The sequence below is a fragment of the Protomyctophum parallelum genome (assembly GCF_964188405.1).
Source record: "Protomyctophum parallelum genome assembly, chromosome: 8".
NCBI classification, from domain to species: Eukaryota; Metazoa; Chordata; class Actinopteri; order Myctophiformes; family Myctophidae; genus Protomyctophum; species Protomyctophum parallelum.
The window spans coordinates 45,401,271-45,422,921 of NC_139703.1; the positions used below are offsets into that span (position 1 = coordinate 45,401,271).

At 42.2% G+C, this 21,651-nt stretch overlaps 1 protein-coding gene across 1 annotated transcript in view; it reads right to left on the minus strand.

Annotated features, from left to right (window-relative positions):
* The window catches only part of cntn4 (contactin 4), a 140,870-nt gene extending 119,888 nt beyond the window's left edge, over positions 1 to 20,982 (minus strand). Inside the window, exon 1 of the mRNA XM_083770561.1 lies at positions 20,857 to 20,982. Coding sequence (XP_083626687.1) covers positions 20,857 to 20,908 — 52 coding nt within the window. The 5' untranslated portion in view covers positions 20,909 to 20,982. The remainder of the gene's footprint in view (positions 1 to 20,856) is intronic.
* Positions 20,983 to 21,651: the final 669 nt, after the last annotated feature.

Here is a 21,651-nt window from a genome sequence, read left to right on the forward strand (position 1 = left end):
CACAGGTTGAGAACCACTAACATAAAACATAAATGTCTTAGTCTCAGTCTTGTTTGGTATAGGCTGTGTCACAAAATATGCTCTGCAATATCGCAAGCCCAATGCATGTGCAAACGCAACGCGATCATGACTGATTTCCCTCCATTCGCATGAATAAAACATTTATTGATATGCATATCAAACAAAAGGAGTTGACAAAGCAAAACAAGGCCAAAGCGAAGGCACTGGGCAGCGGAAGAGAGCGGCGGCGCGGCGCTCTCCTCTCCTCTCCTGTCTGGTCTGAATTGCTAACGTTGCCTATTAGCAAGGGCTTGGCTGTGCAACCTCTGGGGAGGACCCCTCCTTCATCCTGACACACAAAGAATAATTGCTTCTCCAGAGGCAGAGCAGGTGAGTGCACCTGGAGAGGCAGACTCTAGGTTACTCCGACACAAACTTCAATTCCACTGACGAAAGCTTGAGCTCTCTAATGCTGTCATCAAGCAGATCTCTGCTCTAATGGAAGCATTAATACGATATTACGATAAGCAGCAGTGTATGAAATGTTGAAAACATTATGGAGTCAGTGTGGTTTATGGGGCAAACACGCCCGTGCACGCACGCACGCACGCACGCACACATACACACACACACACACACGTCTCACTGTCCTGAAATGAAAGGGTAAAAGAGTGCCCTGCGCCTCTGTGTATGATTACTTTACTCAGCATGAAAAATATATTAACACACTTTACAAGAGGAACGACTTGACTATTTTAAATTCAGTCATGCCCTTGAATATTACAGCAGATTAGAACACCTCACACACCTTGCAGTAATCTACTGCTAATCAACACACTAATCAACACATGATAATGAAGCAGGGACAGCTGGGCTGGTTAGGAGGTGTGTGCACGTGGACAAAGACCCAGGGGCACAAGGCCACAGAGTCTGCCCAGCAGCACTGGCTCAGCTGGCCTGGCACCAGCAGGCGCACTGTGGACTGCTCACCGAGCGGAATGACAGAGGTCGATGTTCATTCTGCTCATTGTGAAATGGCCTGAGGAAAGAAGGGGGAGGTGGCACTAGAAGAGACCTTGACATCAACTAAGACCATCTGATGTATATGACAACCTAGGTGCAACTAAGGGATGCCCTTCATGGTTGCGTGGGTGGATGGATGTTTGGATGGCATGTACTGTGACAATGAGATGCACCACCATAGACCATATTCAGCAAGGTGGCCACCCTGCTTTTTCAATGCAAAAATCCAATATGGCCGCCGTGTGAATATGGTCTATTGCTGTCAGGGAGCTGTAAAGGGAAGTCCACCCTTTAAAATAACAGTTATAGAGACCGTTTGTTATTAGAGAAAGATCACTCAATATCTTAATTTCAAGAAAGATCAGAGAAGGAATAGTTTTTCTAGTTTTTATTTATTAAATAAAATCTGGAGATTTACGAGTCTTGGCTCTGCCATTGCTTCTACTGTTAATAGACTGTTGCTTGAGGATTTCAACAGATTTCCTTCAATTTTGCTTGTAATGTCACTGCACTGGTGGCAAGTCAACACCAGCTTTTGTCTTATACTAGAACAAATAGCCTATGGTATGTGCACAATTATCAGTTTTATTTCTGGGCAAAGGTAGTAGTGTAATCGCTGCATGCTTGACCAAACATTGCCATAGCACCTTCATAGATATGTCTTGAGATGTCACAATTAGGCTTACAACTCAGGTATCTCTGTCTGGCTCTATAATTCACTCTATAAATTCTGCCCAGTAGTATCCATAGAGACCCACCGAAGCAAGCCACTGCATAATGTATGGAGCCCTGGCCCTGACCTTAGAATCTTATCCATTTATACAATGTCACAGTAAAAGAAATATGGGTACCTATCAGTCTCTTAATACAGAAAGTTAACTTACTTTGAATGCTGAGTGTGCTTTGAAACTAATCAATAGGTATTATTCAAATTTACATACAGTACTCTGTATGCATTACATTCGTAATCTTGTGACAAAATTATTGTTACAATGTCGAGTGGTATTTCTGCTCTGCTGTGGGGCTTAATGGAGTCAGCAGGCTAAGCCGGCAGAAGTGCTGTTTTCGGATTGGGCTTGGACTGGTTTATTTAGGCTGAGTTGTAGTTTGCTTCAGCCACATGTTTGAAAAATAATGATTTCCATAGTTTATCAGGGTGTATAACGTATAGTAGATTGTCCTATTTTCCTTCTTGCAATATATTTGTAATAGTCAAGTACATATCATGTCCTGGTCGGCTCAGGCAGTGGATCAATGGTTGAATGTACAGGCTAAAATTGCATCAAATACTCCATTTGGCTAGTTTATCCATCCATCCGTCCATAGTCCCATCCGCTCATCTAGCCCAGCTGCCATGCAATATTTACCATAGAGCCCAACTGCTGACAAGCAACAGTCAAAAAAAGCATCTAATCTTTAGGCCAATAGCTGGTGACAGCAAATGAATGTAGCCTATAGCCCTAACCTCAGCATAAATACAAATATGGCTCCAAGAGTCCAGCACCTACTGTAGGTGAATGCACTGTGTGTGAGTGAGGTATTCAGACTCTAACCCTCACAAAATACTCTGCACTCCAAGAATCGTTCAGATCGTCTCAGAGGACAAAACAAATGACTAGTACAGATGGTTTTCTGAGTGTCTGCATAGAGTTCATTAGAGATACCGTCCCTTCTGCTATTTCTAGATAATACAAGACACAAGCGGGTTCTACAAGTGGAACAGATACACTGGGTACACATGCGATCCAGTGTAGAAAATATATTTCTCCATGCTCCTGGAGGCCTGCCAGATGTCAGGGGAAGCCTTTGTGAAGAGAGGAAATGTAAAAGACTACATAAATGGGTTCAAGGTCAAGTAATAGAGAATATCTGCCCATATCTTTCATGCTTCCTCAGAGCTATTAGGATAGATAGTACCCTCACTGCACATAAGTAGTTCAGTGCGCTGGGAATATTCATCTTCTCTGTAGATGAGACACAGATACACGGAATACATTTTTACACTGCAGTTCTATTTCATACTCTATTAGTACTACTAGTAGTACTCTAGTAGCCGGAATACAAAATAGTAAACGGGATGTGATCAAATCATTATTGTTGGATTGTGGATACACAAGCAAAGAAAATGCTTTAGTCATCGTATCTACAGTAGAACAACTATTAGCTGCTAGCACAGCTAGCGCAAGTCACAAACAGAATAATAAATTAAGGTTGATACTTCATAGCAAGCAGTTAAAGGTTAACAGCATCTATGGCTAGGTCACAGTAATATCAGAGTATACGTGCATTTGGGGCGGGAGTATGCCTGACAATGAGTCCTGGGTTTGATTCCCGAGCCCAGCTGCGGACCTTTGCTGTATGCCACTCCCCGACTCTCTCTCTTGGTTTCCTGTCGATCTTCATTGTGGACTATCAAAAAGTTAGTTATCATCACTGCAGTATTACCACTGCAGTATTAGTATTATTAAGTAACATATGGGCTTTGATTCATGTGTAACAAAAAGACATGTCTGATCCAGAGGAAGATTTGGTGTCGTATAACAATTTAAAGACACCCCACTAGTACTGATGCTTTAATAACAAAATCAACTAGAAAAAGTGCCCTTCTGGGCACAGGTCTCCACCAGGATTTCTTCCTCAGCCTAGTGGGAATATGCGTGCACAGTTTCATCGCAATCGGACGCTGCGTTGAGGAGTTGTGGCGATTTGTACAAAGCGGGCTACTCCTGAAAACTGTAGGAGCCAATCGTGGCCAATCAGGATGGAATATGAGAAATCAAACAAACCTGTCTTGATCACATGACTATGGAGATGATGTGTACCGATTTGCGTGAAATGTGGATAAAATCTGAAGGAGTAATAATAGAAAATGTGTTTTACATATGTGGGCCTCCTGGTGGCGCTATAAAGAGCAGATGTGAAAAATTCCAGGCAAAGGTTTTTCCTTGGCCTCTAGGGAGTTGGCATACAAAGTTATCCACAGATCCGTGCAGTTAGAGGTAAAACACTTTTAGGCCAGTTATAGCGCCACCTTGAGGCTGAGTTGAAATTGTTCATGTGGCATTTCGTCCTCGGCCTAGTGGGAATGTGGGTGCACAATTTGACGGAAATCACGTGATGTGTTCATGATTTGCAGCATTTTGTTTGAAACTGAGCACTCCTGTGAACTTTGGAAGCCAATGTTAACCAATCAGGATGGAGTCTGAGAAATGTGAAAGACCGGTTTGGTTGAATGGCTCTAGAGAAACTGTGTACCAATTTGCGTGATGTTTGGACAAAATCTGTAGGTGTACTGTGCAAAAACTTGTTTTGCACAAATCGGCCTCCTGGTGGCGCTATAACAGGCCGTTCTGGAAAGTTTGGGGCAGAGGTTCATCGTTGGCATCCAGGGAGTGTGTGTGCAAAAGTTGGCATCGACCGGGTTAACGTTGGCCGAGATTAGCTGCTCACGGACGGACGGACACACGGACGGACGGACACGCGGACGGACGGAGTGCAAAACATACTCTCCCCCCATGCCTTCGGCCTGGTGGAGACAATTACTCTCTGTGTCTCAAAATGACACCATGCCTTACCACACTATAGTGGCAAAACTCTACAGACACATTTTGTTTTGCTGAAATAAACATGAAGATGATTAGCTCCCTTCTTGCTCACACAGGGAAGAATGTGTCTCGGTTTCCAAACACATTGTCTCCTCTCTCTTTTCCCAATCACCTGAGTACCCCACCCACCTACACACCTGTTAATTAGCCTGGAACTCACCTATGCTTTTCATGGCATAGGCAGCTCCCGGCAGGATCCACCGGGAGAAACTATGCGCAGCTGCGCGACATGAGACTAATTACTTAGAGCGACAGAGAGAGAGAGAGGAGTGTGTGTGTGTACATGTGTGCGTGTGTGTCAATTTAACGAAGGTGCAGACGATCAGAAATCAGCAGAGAGTGAGCAATGTTTGCGCTACTCTATGCCGAATTGAAGTGGACTCAGAGTCAGACCCAGACTTTGTTTTTCTCCCTGGAATTAAATACGTCTGGGTATCCGAGACTACCTGTTCATCAACCCTGCAGTGTAGACACCTTCAACAACCTTTTCTTTCAAATTACTGCCTGTGGGTGGTAGGTTCTTAGCTTGCTTATGATTCTTGATGACTATTTCTATGTATTATGTGTTGTTATATGTGTTGTTCTTGCTTACTATAAATTGATGTGGATTAAAGGGGAATTTCTTCTCATTTTTTTTTGTTTTTTACAAAATCATGTTGATAACGTGTCTTCATATACGGTAAGAAAACAGCTTGTGCGAAACTCCCCTTTAAGAGTGTTTGCTAAATGCCTATATTGTACATTGTAAAAAGAAAAACCTTGGTCCTGCCAAATCTTGCACTATAAACCGGATATAGCGCACCTGAAGAAGCTATTCAAGCTTGATATGAACACATTTATGTTATGGTTAAATGCAGATGGAAACTTATTTCGAAGCAGTTCCAATAAGTATGTACATAATACATCTATTAATACAGCCAAGGCCGTGATGCTGTTATCTCTCTCTCTCTCTCTCTCTCTCTCTCTCTCTCTCTCTCTCTCGCACACGCACTCTCAGCCAAGGCCATGTGTCACTGTCCGTGATGCTGTAATGTCTCTCTGTATTTCTGTTTCTAATGTTTTTGGGTCTCAGTGGAAATGCTATGGGATTATGCGGTACTAGACAGTAATATTGAATGATTATGAGGGACTAAACGTCACTTACATTTTCCGATGAGCAACTTAACGATTTGACCAGGGGTGGTTTTAGTGAACACCCAAACCAAGCAATAGCGTGGAGCCCCAAGGCTCAGGGTGGCCTTGGGCTGCCACCTGAAAATGAATGATTTGAGTGTATGTTGATTTCTTCCTATTCCCAATAGCTTTTACACTCGCATGACTGAGAGGTCATTATGAACTATTTTTTGAGATTTTGAAGTTGATTAACTTTGCTCATGAAGCTTTCAGAAGGTTCCCCTTCCATGACCATCATCATCCATCATCATTCCATCATCTCAGAATAGTTTTTACATCTGAAACATTTTCTAAAATATGGATTTAAGCACATGCTACTTCAGGGTCACATTTTACTTCAGTGATGCGAGTGTTAAGCTGAAAGGAATGTTGCATAAAGCCTCTTAGGTTGTCTCCTTGGCTTAAGGCTTTCACAGAAATTACTGTAATACAGCACATGTGCTGTGTAAGGTTAAACTTCACTCACAGTATCATTATTGGTGAAATGTGAAACTACTTAAGGGAACATTTTAACTTCGACAGTTAAGGTATTGCAGTTTATGCAACCGGTATTGCAATGGTTTAGCAGGAGGTAGCAGTGCATCCTTTACAACAACAAGTCAGACATACCAACAGCAAGGTCTTGAGCCAACAGCATGCTGATGTGTGCTGTCCAAGGGAATCAGTCCATTTCAGATTTGAAATAATTATTCTTGAGAATTTATAGGAAAATGTTATATTGCTTCAGGCTTTGGTACGATGCTGTTAAATTGTTTTTATTTTGATGCAGCCAAATATACAGCAGAGACTATTTAACAACGCAACACAGTGACACTTGTGTCAGCAACGCTCATTGCACATTTTAGTGTGTCAGGGCTTTTGATCCCATCTGCTAAGTACTACCATTAACTATCGAAACACAAGTGTCACACAAGGACCCCAAATAATGTTGGAGAAAGCAGAAAATGAAAAGGTATATTTTGTGAAATATAGGAGGCAGACCAATCACCAACCTCCGTTTTGCGGATGACATTGATGGGCTTCCCGAGCATGGAAATCCATGCAGACAAAACCAAAATGATGACCAACAACATCCGCTCAGACATCCAAATCAACGAACAGGCACTGGACAGGTAGACACCGTGTCCAGTGGACACGGTGTCTACCTTCAAATACCTTGGTGCAATTGTGTCCGATGAAGGATCCAAACGGGAAGTCCTTTCCAGAATTGCGCAAACAACTGCTGCCCTGGCAAAACTCAAGCCCAAAAGACAAAAACATCAGAGGCATCAAAGGTGAGACTACTGCGACTCTTACAGCTGAGCTACAGAGGAGAATACAGAGTATGGAAATGAGATGCTACAGAAGACTCATGGGTATCTCCTACACCCAACATGTCACAAACGAGGAAGTACGGCAAAAGATCAGCCATGCCATCGGCCCACATGACCTTCTTACCACTGTCATAAAGCGTAAACTGAGGTGGTATGGACAAATCACCAGATCCTCAGGCCTTGCAAAGACCATCCTGCAAGGCACCGTACAAGGTGGCAGGAGAAGAGGGAGACAAAAGAAAAGATGGGAAGATAACATCGGAGAATGGAAAACACTTGAAACTCAGCGAGGCAATGAGAGCTGCCGAGGACAGAGAGGGATGGAGAGAGCTGGTCAACAGATCGTCTGTGGTGCCCCAACGACCCTCCAGGGTTACGGGATAGGTGAGGTCATTTTGTGAAAGTTCAGGACCAAGGACAGTTACTCTGATCAGTCACTTTATCCACCCTCTGAGGTTTACTCAGATAGAACAGAACTGAGTTACAACTGCACTTGCTTTTTTCCATCTACACCAAATCTCTTCACCAAAAATTGCCAATCTACACAGTACAAGCACCACCCCTTCTCACCCTCCTCCACCCCTTCACTTCATGTGAGCTTTCTTTTTCATTTGTATTCATTTTGTTTCTGTCTTCGGCATAGTATGTTCGAGTGTTGTGTGAACATTTGTATTTGTTTTCATTCTCAACGTGCGTCTTGGCCCAAACCAATCTGGGAACCCATTCTGTAAAAAATAAAATAAAGAAGAATCTGTTTTGAGAGATTAATGCCCCTCCTGACATTACAGATGCTGCAGTCGCCTCAACTGATTCCTCTGAATGTATCAAGCCTAATTTATGCGCCGGTGTGTGACGGAGAGCGACTGAGAATAGTAGACCTACAAGCTCACAGTGAGGCTGTAGGCCGGCTATTCTCAGTGCGCGACAGTCAATGGAATATGAACCAGGCTTCAGACCCTGCCAATCCTACATCCTCCACACCTGCTTCTAATCAACTATTTACAGTACTAGTTTTTACCCGTTCGAATATATGAACACCAAATGGTGTACAATGTGGGTAATGCGATTTAATAGATCATGGTATTGATGTATGTATTTTGAGTTGTACTCAGTCTGGGGCTGGGGGAGGGAGTTGGGATGAGCCTGGTAAGTTGGGATGGGCACAAAATGTATATTATTATTAGGCAGGTGGTCCGCAGACCCCGAAGTGGTCCGCGAAGCATGCCGTGGGGTGGTCTGTGTATTCCTCATTCGGAATCAGACGTCTCTCTCTGTCGTGCGCACGCACGCACGCACAGTACAGTACAGTACAGTACAGTACAGTACAGTACAGTACAGAGTAGTACAGTACAGTACAATACTGAGTAGTACAGTACAGCACTACAGTACAGTACGACTAGTACCGTACAGTACAGCACAGAGTACAGTACCTGTGCAGTACAGTACAAGAACAGTATGAGTACAGTACAGCACCACTCAGTTAAGACGGGTCTGATTGTTTTTTTAACTTGCTTTTTAACCGCTGTTTAAGGGTTATGCAGTGCAGCCGTTATCTTGACCTGTGTTTTAACCACTGTTTAAGGGTTATGCAGTGCAGCCGTTATCTTGACCTGTGTTTTTGCCCACCATCTTGGACTCCATTGCTGTTGAACTATGCCTGTTCTCCAACTTTGCCTCTGCTTACCATTTGGGATTATTTGGATTATTGGATTATGTTGTCTACTCTGTGACAGTCTTAGTCAGATATTTGGATTAGTTTGAAACTGCCCTCCTTGTTCTGACTTTTGCCTGCTTCACCATTCTGTAATCCTTGTCCCTTCCTTTACTCATAATTAATTCATAACTGTCAATCATTCTGTCATTAGCAGTGTTCCTCCCCAATTTAGTCATTATGACAATTGTTTGAAATAATGATTTACTGATTGATTGATTGATTGATTGATTGATTGATTGATTGATTGATTGAATAGATAAAAGTTGAGAGATGTGCCACAGCAACAGGGAAATGGATAGTAACTAGTTACACAAAAGTAACTACCGGTAGTAACTAGTGGTGAGGTGTTTCCTCCAAGTTTACATTGTGTTCCCCAGGGCCCAGGGAACACAAAGGAATATAATACAAATTGTGACAAAAAAAGATACATATGATATAGAGCTAATAGAGCCATATTCAATGGGAATCAACAGTCCAAACTCAAGTTTAGCCTTTGCACTTCCTAACAACATTTTAATGGATATCTCAATAAAACCAACGAGAATACACGAGTAGGTATCATTAGCTCCCTCCCATTCAATACCGGAATCATTCCAGGCTTTCTCCTCAACAACCTTTAAACATCATCAATCTTTATTTCACCTGTGGTATATGGAGTTAGAAAAGTAATACATAAATAATGAATAGGTAAATATCAAATAAGTTAACTATGTAAATGAACAAAGATATTAGAACAGTAACTTCTCCTATGAGAAAGCCTTGGACTGAGGAAGGCCATAATTTTGAAATGGCTTCTGAATAGTTTTTTCCTGATGAAAGACAGAAGGCACAGATGATAAAAAATGTTATCTGAATTTAAGCACTAACCTTTCCCTTAAAGATATTGAATTGAATCAGTCATGCCAGAAATGGTCCACACACCAGTAACACAATTACAGAGCAACCATCACACAGTGACATTGTTGGTGGTGTTTTCATTTTTATGACCATACATACTGTATTACTGCATACAGGGGCGGCCTTAAGGGGCGGCGTTCATGACGTCATAATTTTTATAATTAATAATTATAATAAAAAGTCAGTGTGTATTATCGGACTTCAAAGCATGAACAGCATACACAGCCAAGTAGAAAATACACAAAAGCAGCTTGCTTGATTAAACATTTTTTTTACTTTAAGGTATAACTGGAAGGCAGCATTGGCTATACAATGATGCAATCGCAACTGTCAGCGCTGCTAGTGCAGTGAGTGCACACACTGGGAAGTGGGAACAATTACAACCAAACAACACACTATACTACTACTACTATTTATTTTTTCCATTCAAAAAAAGATATATGTATGTATATATATATATATACGGGCCGCCACTGACTGCATACGATGCATGAGTAGTGGAACTCTCATAGTCTAAAGCAGCTGGTTTGATGTTCTCCCCGTGTCCCCTAGGGTAGGTACCCTCACAAAAATATGCCGTAATCCTGGTCTCTAAACTACCTCCGCCTGGCTAACCGGGGGCACCTGATGGAGGGGAAAGGAACTGGTCTGAATAACGTGTTCCTTCCATGCGCTACGTCCGTCCGGGGAAACTCTCCCCTGTCAGGTGAAAAGAAGCAGCTTGGACTCCTCATGCATAGAAGACAGCATGAGGTCAGTCCGCTGCCCCACCAGGTTGGCAGAGGAAGTGTAGTGCCCAGGATTACATTAGATAATTGACACTGGGTGAAAGAATGGGTTACAAAATTGTGGGATAAAACATAATAATAATAAATAAAATAATAATAAATCAGCTGGTTTGTAACACATCCAGTGGTTGAAAAAGTACTCAAATGTTTTACTTAAGTAAAAGTATCAATACTGCAATGTAGAAATACGCATGTAATTAGTTACTTTACATCACTGCACGCATCCTAATTCATATTGGATGTGCATCTTGTCGCACAGCGAACATGCCGGTATGTACAATCTCACATCCAAAACAGGTTTAACAGTGTGCTAAAGTGAAACAGTGGTTGGTGGTGAATAAAAGAAGGTTATCAGTCAGCCTAAAGAGTAGAGTATAGGCTATTGTTTCACATACACAGTGCAGCCCCGAGGAAACATCTGAGTGTAGTGGAGTGGGGGCTAGTGAATGGGACCGTGCTCTCTCTCCCCTCAACAACTATATGGCTGAGAGAGAGGCCCTTGAGCAGCTCACTATCCAACTGAATGTAAGACTTTGATCATGCAGAGCAGCTCAAAGGTTTTTGATGTGTGGCTGTGTACGGCTTAAAAAGTGTGCTCGGGGAACATTCCCCGGGTATATAAACATATATAGAAAAAGTATTCTCCCCTTTAATTAATGTTCCACTCAGATAAATATTTATCTGAGAGCAGAAGCATAGGCCAGAAAATGCCTTTGCTACAGAAGTGATTCTCATTTCTCAACCTTTTTAATTTCAAGGACCCCTTTTATGCATTAGGCCATACATGTACCCCCATTTGATAAGATTACAATCTCTGGGACCTTAATATAAGAATAGTTTTAATGTTAGACATGAAGGTCGTTAAGGTCTAGATTCAAGAACACCTTTACTAGCTAGGTAGGTACAGTACTGTTGGTATGGAGATAACAGTGAAACTGATCAAAATAGCCATTCTTGAAAATTCTCTAGCATTGTGTTATGTTAAACTCTTATTAGTTCAATCTGATAATTGGTGCATTGCTCATTCAACTGTCAATGTAAGCCTTGAGCAAATTGGTCATTCCTGCTCAGGGGGGTGATCACACCGAGACAGGTCGCTAGAAACGTGTCACCAGCAACACCATTGTTGTCCTATTATTTTTAGATGGATTATAATATTTTCCACTCAAACGTATTCTTGCTTCAAACCAAAACACAGAGGATCCCTGTTTAAAATAGATCTGAGAGCTGAATGTAGAGAGGATACATTATGTTGTTGTAGGCTATACACTATCAAATAAATAAGAGTCAACTCTGAGTTACAAAAAAAAAGAAAAATCACACCAAGGATTTTACTGTGTATGATGACTGCCCCTTCTGTTTTCTGTTTGATAGATTCAGCTAAGCCATGAAAATGACAGCAGAATTCTGGTTTGCACTCAAAAATGAATGTCAATAATACAGCAGCAAAGATCATGAAATAGGGGTTAGAGAGTTTATACAGAATGCAATTATTCGAATTCGTGAAATGCTAGGTGACAGGAATGCACATTGTCTACTTACTGTAGATAAATATTTACTGAGGATGTGTACAAAGTTGATCTTTGGAGAAAGTCCTCAGTAAATGGTAAACTGTTTTCCTCCTAGCATGCTAACTCATCTTCGTTGTTTCAGTAGATGATTTCATTTGTCTCTCCAAAATAATGTTTTGGGACATCTGAATAAGGTACTAAACTTAAAAAATATAGAGCGTCGCAGTCCTGCCCCCCTTTCATGACATACCCATAGACATTTCAAAAAGTATTTATTTAATACGCTCTATAGTAGAGTTGAAAATGCTAATGTTATGCATCCTTGACAGTACATTAACGTTCCAATTGTGCCAGTCCTCTACAATGTAATAATATTGTCAAAGCTGTGGTCGACTACACAAAAATCAAGGTTATAATAGTCATACACCATATGTGGAAACGCACAATTAGCCTCCATTTAACCACAGACACGTCCTCTAGGGGTCCTTCACCCCTAGAGGACATATTACTCCAGCTTTGGCATCACTGCACTGGCTTCCGGTTGTTTTAGGATTGATTTTAAAATTATTTGACTTGTCTATAAAGCTCTCAATGGTCTCGCACCTTCCTACCTACATGACTGCCTGCCTAAATATGTCCCAAACCGCCCCCTAAGGTCTTCCACTGCTGGCCTGCTCGCTTTGCCTAAAAAAATGGCAACTAAAAAGTACGGGGAAGCATCTTTTTGCTTCTATGGGCCGTCGGCATGGAACAAGCTCCCACTGTACCTTCGTCAGGCAGCCTCTGTAGACATTTTTAAAGCTCAGCTCAAGACCCACTTCTACAACATTTCTTTTAATTGATCTTTTATTTGTTGTTATTCATGTCCTCACTGTATTGCATTACTGCTTGTTTTTTAATGTTGTTGCCTTGCTTTTCTTTTATTCTCCATTGTTCTGTAAAGCACTTTGAGCTGCATTTCATGTCATGAAAGGTGCTATACAAATAAAGTTTTATTATTATTATTCACCCATGAGGCATGAACAAATATATATTGAGTACTGTGTACTGTGTAGGCCTAGTTGTGCATTGCATTTGCTTGAAGGAAGTGTATATACAGTACTATGGGTGTGTGAGTGTGCCTACCTATGTGTGCCGTGTGTGTGTGTGTGTGTGTGTGTGTGTGTGTGTGTGTGTGTGTGTGTGTGTGTGTGTGTGTGTGTGCACGTGGGTGCACGTGGGTGCGTGTGTGCTTGTGAGTGCATGGCTGTGTGTGCGTGCATGGCCTTGTGAAAAATGCTGAGCCTGACTGGGAGGCCGACCCCTTTAATCTCCTCCAAAAAAGCATCTCAGGGTGAAGAAATCTAAATTCTTCTGTGACAGCACCCAAAATCTGAGGGAAAAGCTGCTACTCTACTGTGGGGGTGAAGTGTCTAACAGAAGTAAATGGAAGTGAAGGGGGTGCTGCCATCATCATGTTAGAATAAACTGAGGCAACAAGCAGGAAATCAAAGATTCTGGAGCCAGGACTCTGCATGCATTTAGGGCAGTGGTGTAAACTGGGAAGAGCGACTCAGAGCTAATTTAAATTTACTGTACCACAAATACACGCAATTCACACATGCACGCACACATGCACGCACGCACACACACACACGCACGCACGCACGCACGCACGCACGCACGCACGCACGCACGCACGCGTTCAATTTAAGCTGTGCATCTTTGCTTTTTCAGCTGACATTGAGTAGGCTGCTTGACCTTTTCTGTCTGCCTCGTAATTCACCTTTGCATATTGTAAATATGCATCAAGAGCAGTGACCTGAAAGTACACACAGCATACTGGCATTACGTGACTCAAAGGAGGAAAAGAAGCATTTTCTCTGCTTACTTGAACATTAATTTTGGACTTTAAAAACACCTTAAAAAACAGTGGCTGGTTAACATAAGATCTAAAGGAGAGGAGAAGAGGGGAGAGGATGTTTGATCAATAATGTCCCTGTTGGCCCAGGCCGTAGCGTAACGGTCTGGGCACCGGACTGGTAATCCAGTCGCAGTGTGCCGCGGGTTCGACTCCCGGACCCGACACGGCCTTTACTGCATGTCATCCCCCCATCTCTCTCCCGTTTCCTGTCAGCCTACTGTCTGTCCCTTCAAAAATCAATAAAAGGCGTAAGCCGCAAAAAAATATCTTTAAAAAAAAATAATAATAATGTCCCTGTTTTCCTCACCCAAAAAACATCTTTGAAGGAGTTTTATTATATTTTATTACTATTAATTATGCCACGCCTGCAGGAACAACCCCCCATAAATGTTCATACGCCACGTCCCTGGAATCAACATGCAGAACCCCCCCCCCCCAAATAACCAAACACATACTAATAATAATAATGATGAATAATAATTAAATAATAAAAATAATAATAAAAAAATAATTACATTTACTATGAAAACCTGCATCTCTCGTTCGTCACTCCGTTAGTTAGTCACCCCACGCCTCCATATATGGTCACGCCTCGTGACATCACACCTCCATATATGGTCACGCCTCTTGACATCACTGTGACATCACACCTCCATATATGGTCACATCGTGAAATCACGCCTCGTGACACGTCATCTAACCCTGGATAACCATAAATGGAGAAGACTTGATCATCATCACCTAGATCTGCATATATGGAGCCGGCCAGCAACTCTACATCTGACCTCAAACCACACCCGTCCTTCCTGTTCTGACATTCCATATGTTGATCTGACCTCATCAAACCCTCTATACTCAAGACACACTCCATATATGGCCAGTACAGTTGATCTGACCCCCCATGCCAAAGCACCAGCACTCGCCCAGCAGTCTGCCGTCACCCAGGCGGATCCGTGCTTCTCGCCCTCAAGGCGTTTTACTCATAATAATAAGGTTGCATTTACTATGATAACCTGCATCTCCTGTCCGTTAGTCATGCCTCCATATATGGTCACGCCTCGTGACATCACGCCTCCATATTTGGTCACGCCTCATGACATCACGTCTTACTGGTTTTATATTATTAATTATAAAACACCACTCGGTCACGCATGTATGACTGGCAATATGCGATATTAGACTATTTTTGCCTCATCAGTGCTCAACATTTTGAATAGGCCTATATCCTACTTTTTAATGTTGGCTAAGTTCTAAACTAATTGCAATGTTGAATTGTAATGTGTTTGTAGAATACTATAGCCCAGGGGTAGGCAACCTTAACCTGACGCTGCCAGATCCAGTCTATCACCGTGTGGGCGTGCAAACACAACCAATCATATTGACGTGTCTAGATAGCTTCACATCCGGCTTCGCACATATCCCGCCCTTAGCTCACGCTGATTGGTCCGGTACGGAACGGATTTTTGTCAGCTCAAATCCCTGAGAGATCCCAGATGAAGGCTGTGTTGGGGAACATGGTTACCCAATACCGCCCTCATTTGGCAGCGTCAGGTTAAGGCAACCTGGCTCTAGAGCCACATGTGGCTCATGTGGCCCTCTCCCGTGGCTCCCAGTTGCTACGGCAAAGAAGTATGAAAAGGAATAAGAGGTTTTCTTTTTCTTTTCTTTTCTTTTCTTTTTACATTTAATCATAATTTATTATTGAATTTGTAGTAGGCATAAAGTTATTCTTTCATTTTGATATTGCAAAACAATGTTGCCTATACACCAGATAAAAATAAGAATCACATTTAATGAAGGAAAATGAAAAGAATAGAATAATGTATTCATGATACATCTATGTTTGTTTTCACCACCAATGCTGCTGGCTTACTGGTACAGTATATTTGACATGTTTTGAGAAATTAGCAAACAATAAAATGTAATATTAAAGGACCAGAATCACAAATAATTAAAGTTTGCTTTATAAAAGCAAACTTTTGCAGCTCCAGATAGAATTGTAATACGTTTTTGGGACAAAAATGGCTCTTCTGATAATAAAGGTTGCCTACCCCTGCTATAGCCTAATGTGTTTTAATAAAGTGTGTGTGGCCACTTTCTTGTTCCTCCAAAAATTCTTCTCCAGTTTACTCTCCCGTGGACCGGCACCACTGCAAGGACTTTGGTGTGTGTAAGCATCCTCTTGCACAGTGTTTTCATTGGCCTAGAAGAAAAACTGCTGATCAGCAGTACACACACCTGCGACGCGCCGACCAGAGCTATCTAATAGAAGAGTTACGATATTGAGGTGGCAGAAACCGAGCGCTCGAGCGCTGTTCATGCAGCCTGGAGAGGGACAAGCTGGAGTTACAGAATACATTGTTTCAATGAGGGCGGCGCAAATAAGAGCAATTTTAGGCATGTGTGCAACATGCCAACTGTTTTAAAGTATTGTACAGTAACAACTAAAATCTCTGTAATGTTTATGTTGTATGATTACTACAAAACAATCTAAAATTAGTCCAATGCATTTCTGCCTACTTCCGGACCAGGACTTGTCCCCATTTGTTGTCCCTGTTCTCAATAATAGTCTATGTAGGAGACTAGCCACCATTGGACTGGCCCCATGAAGTGTACAGAGTTTTCGTAACTTATTTTCTTCCTGATCGCCTCGCTGTACCACAAGTACGACCACTACACATTGCGCTCCCCCGTGTCCCCTGCCTCCCCACGTCAAAAACAAGTGGCACAATCACTTCTCTTTGAAAAAATAAATAGATAGGCCTATAGATATTGCAATTGTAACGCAATTATAGAGCTTATTTGTCGCATAGTAGTCAATTGTAGGGGCGGTGATGGCTCAGGGGTGGCTCAGGTTGCCAGTTTGAACCCTGTGGGCTCCCCCAGAGTTAGTGTCGAAGTGTCCTTGAGCAAGACTCTGAACCCCTAATTGCTCCCGATGTGCTGGTTGGTGCCCTGCATGGTTTCCGCCGCCATCGGTGTGTGAATGTGTGTGTGAATGGGTGAATGTAATGCACAATCTATGTAAAGCGCCTTGGATAAAGGCGCTATATAAATGCACCATTTTAATTGTGCTACAGTGGGAGGTTATATAGGCTATAATATACATAAAAATAGATACATACAGATATTTCAATTTTAATGCAGTTAGAGAGCTTATTTGTCATTATGCATGTAGTCTATTGTGCTACATTTTGGGGTTATATTGGCTATAAAATATGCAGTACAAATCGAAAATCAGCATGTAAACTGAGCGGTGCAGAGTGTTTGCGTGCTTCCTAGACAGACATACATACATACATGCTTCATCTCTCTCAGCTAAGGGGGTCCCTGCTTCATCTCTCTCAGCTAAGGGGGTCCCTGCTTCATCTCTCTCTCAGCTAAGGGGTCCCTGCTTCATCTCTCTCTCAGCTAAGGGGGTCCCTGCTTCATCTCTCTCAGCTAAGGGGGTCCCTGCTTCATCTCTCTCTCAGCTAAGGGGGTCCCTGCTTCATCTCTCTCTCAGCTAAGGGGGTCCCTGCTTCATCTCTCTCAGCTAAGGGGGTCCCTGCTTCATCTCTCTCAGCTAAGGGGGTCCCTGCTTCATCTCTCTCTCAGCTAAGGGGTCCCTGCTTCATCTCTCTCTCAGCTAAGGGGGTCCCTGCTTCATCTCTCTCTCAGCTAAGGGGGTCCCTGCTTCATCTCTCTCAGCTAAGGGGGTCCCTGCTTCATCTCTCTTTCAGCTAAGGGGGTCCCTGCTTCATCTCTCTCTCAGCTAAGGGGGTCCCTGCTTCATATCTCTCTCAGCTAAGGGGGTCCCTGCTTCATCTCTCTCAGCTAAGGGGGTCCCTGCTTCATATCTCTCTCAGCTAAGGGGGGTCCCTGCTTCATCTCTCTCAGCTAAGGGGGTCCCTGCTTCATCTCTCTCTCAGCTAAGGGGGGTCCCTGCTTCATCTCTCTCTCAGCTAAGGGGGTCCCTGCTTCATCTCTCTCAGCTAAGGGGGTCCCTGCTTCATCTCTCTCAGCTAAGGGGGTCCCTGCTTCATCTCTCTCTCAGCTAAGGGGGGTCCCTGCTTCATCTCTCTCTCAGCTAAGGGGGGTCCCTGCTTCATCTCTCTCAGCTAAGGGGGTCCCTGCTTCATCTCTATCTCAGCTAAGGGGGTCCCTGCTTCATCTCTCTCAGCTAAGGGGGTCCCTGCTATTAAGACTTAATAGCTCTGCTCATCATGGGCCGACGCCACCTGGTGGTTGAATAGCTACTCCACACTCCACAATAAACCTGTGGGTGTGGCTGAGAATCTGGGGGTGTGTCTGTGGGTGTGTCTAACATAGATACCTGTAGGTACCCATGGATGTCATTTTGAGATCGAGGAAGAAACGGATAGGATTGTACCGTACATACATACATAGGGACATACATAGAGATATAGAGACACACAAGGCCACGCTGCTTAACAGTGCCACTTTAGGTCACCCAGCGGTATTGCAGCTGTCCGTACTCAAACAGACATACGAACATGTACATACATAGGGACAGACACACATAGCTGTTCATTGGAGCGGTTAGGCACCGGCGCACCGCAAAAAAAATATATAGATATTGCAATGATGCAATCAGACAGCTTATTTCTGAAATCATACTGTGAAGACAGACGAGAAACACATTGTTATGATGCTTAATTACATAGCTTTGGCTAAAACACTAAAAAGTAACATGATAATGAAAACGTCACTGTCTCCGTTTGCTGAAGAGCTTCAGCTGATGAAGTAAGTACATTTAACTAAAGAGATTCAAAGGACCACAATGGAAACAAGCCCTGGAGCAGGGAGGCGGGGGGATGCGTGTGCAACGTGAAGTGGTTTTGAAAAAAGCGTGTCGCGGCTGTCCCATTAAGGTATGTTGCCCAATCAGAGGCCGACTTTACGCCAGCATAGGTTGCACATCCATTTGAAGAAGATGATGCGCCATGTTACCTGTGTCATGTCACACACCCGCTTGGGCACATAATGATGTTTTAGAGAAAAGCAAAGTGCTAAAAACCTTAGAGTATATATGAATAGAGAAGACACCCGAGTTCTCCTCCCATCCACTTGCATTAAGTTGCTCAAAAGCGCATGAGGCAATTTCACTCATCCTTCCGTGTAGGAACAGAGTGCATTCTGGGATGGATTGGCCCCAAACACATGAACGCGCTGCCGTTGACTATCATTGTGCCGTTTGTGCGCGTTCACGTGTGAAACATTCGTTCACGTGTCATGGCCCCAATAACATGAACGTGCGCAATGATAGTCAACGGACCAGCGCTGGCTCGAGCTGCAATACCAAATACTATACTATGTCCATTTCGCCTCAGGGTTTCCTCCGGGTGCCGTCTCTATTCATATATACTCTAAGCTAAAAACCACTTGGATTTTCATAGATAAACTTCTGCAATAAAAAGATGGCAAACTCTCTTTGACCCACATTTGATATATGCAAGGGATAATAATTGGTGATAAAGTTTTGGCTTAAATCGTGGCTACAGTATTATTAGTTTGATATGTAATGCCACAATGAATATGAGGTCATCAAACAGTTGGATCTTGAGCATCAAAGCAATTTGGACTAACAATATTGTATAATGAATACATTCATTTAGCTTTTAGATTATATGCGTATTCAACAATTGTTCATTTCAAAAAATTCTAAAGGTTATCAGCTCATTAATAGCAGGTTAATTCTCTTCTTGCAATAGTTTACAGAAGTGATCTGAATGGGCTATCGTCTCCATGAGCACTCGTAGCATTCAGGTCAATTATCAGGATCACCAGCTGCCTGCTGTGAGATCATGTGGGATTGATTGCTATTGGGATAGTGCTAAAAGGTCTGCCCAGGAAAAGCTAGCCCATGGCCAAGGATTCCCATTAAATAAGTCAAATGTGATAATTTAATGTGCAGGGGAGGGCAAAAGGTGCAGAACAGGTCGCTAAGTGTGTGCTGAGTAATGAGTAGGAGGATTTTCCACAACAGTGACCTCATCAATAGAGCCTTTTCTTCATCTTGATTGGTATAATACCTCTTGATTAAACACTTTGAGTAATTCAACTTGTTCTCTGTTGACCCCACCTATTTGTAAGGGAGACAAATTAAAGTCCTCGGTCAAAATGTGATCAATGCCAGAGAGCCGTGGGTGAAATGGTCACCACTGCATAATGAAGCTATAATTCAACTTTACCACACATTCAATGAATGATGGACATTTAAAAAACCCAGTGAGGGTGTTCAGTTGACTCATATTATGCCCTTTCATACAGTTTGAAAGATAGATATCGTACACCTCTTTTCACTACAGTAAAACAGCCAACAGCCAACCAAAGACCAAAGAGTATTAAATAACGTTGCAGTAATTAAAAATCACAATATGTTATCAAATTATTGAGAGATTTGCTTGCTCGCTTGATTGATTGAGCTTGACTGTGCCTTCATAAACTATTTTGTTTTTTGAAGTGGCGCTTCTGTGCAGAAAATATTTACATTTCACTGCACTTTCACTCCAGATAAAATATCCCATTTCACTGCACTTTCACTCTCCAGTCTACATATAAAATATCACACTTATGTCTAACATTGCTGTCAATTCACATTTTCATTTTTAATATCTGTAACACGCTTTCCTTATTAATATTCACAAAGTTAAAGCTAGCAATCTCCAACTGCCAACTTTAAACTCAGATACAACACACTGAGGAAATTAAGAAATGCAATATTGCCTGTAATTATTTAATAACAATTACTCCTTGATTTAATGAATCCCACACCTTATCTATCTAGATGGGGGAAATCGTTACGTTCACTTACGGTTAGTCTATTCACACTTAGTATGGTTTTCATATCGTAACCTGCCTCAAATACATAAAGACTCACTCTTCACAAAAAGACCAGTTAAAAGTTGTTAAAAACATAACTTTACCTGCAAGAGACCCCATAAGTGACAGCACCAGCAGCTTCCATGACAACATCATCTTCAAGTGTGTGGGGTCAAGAGTCTCACATCCAATCGCAATGTATGGACTCCTGTTGATACCTCCCCGTGTCCACAATCTGTATAAAAAGTGATATGAACAAAACACTGTGATATAAGGTAGACATATCCTTGTTAGGCATATATATGTATATAAAACAATTAACTCTACCGTATTCGATAATAAATGACTACATTGTGTCCTACATATACCATGAACTTGACCCAGCTAAGGGGAAATTACCTTTATGTGTACATATGTATGTGAGTGTACATGAACTTTTATGTATGTATTTGCATTTATTGATTCATGTATTTATTGATGTATTTATTTGTGTATTGTTTATTTCAGTTATTAATGACCCATACATAAACTATAAACATTTGCATATTATCTGACAACTCTAAAGACAGTGTAGGCCTACTGTACTTTCATTGACACCTTGATGTATTTATATATGAAATACACTGAAATATTGGCAGTTAAATCACTACAGGCAACTAGAAAAGTGTGCTCCTTGGAGAACAGGTCTCCTCTCCTCCAGTACGGGTTGCCTACCCAGAGCCCGCAAACTTCGGTCATACCCACATGGAATGGGATCTGACAAATTACATTTACAAACAGAACCTATTTTGTTTCATGACCCAAGAAATCCAGTGAAAAAAGATTGATTGATTGTAATACCGATGGTTCAGGAGTCATAGGTAAGTTCGTTAGTTCGGCACAACTACCAATCTAAGTGA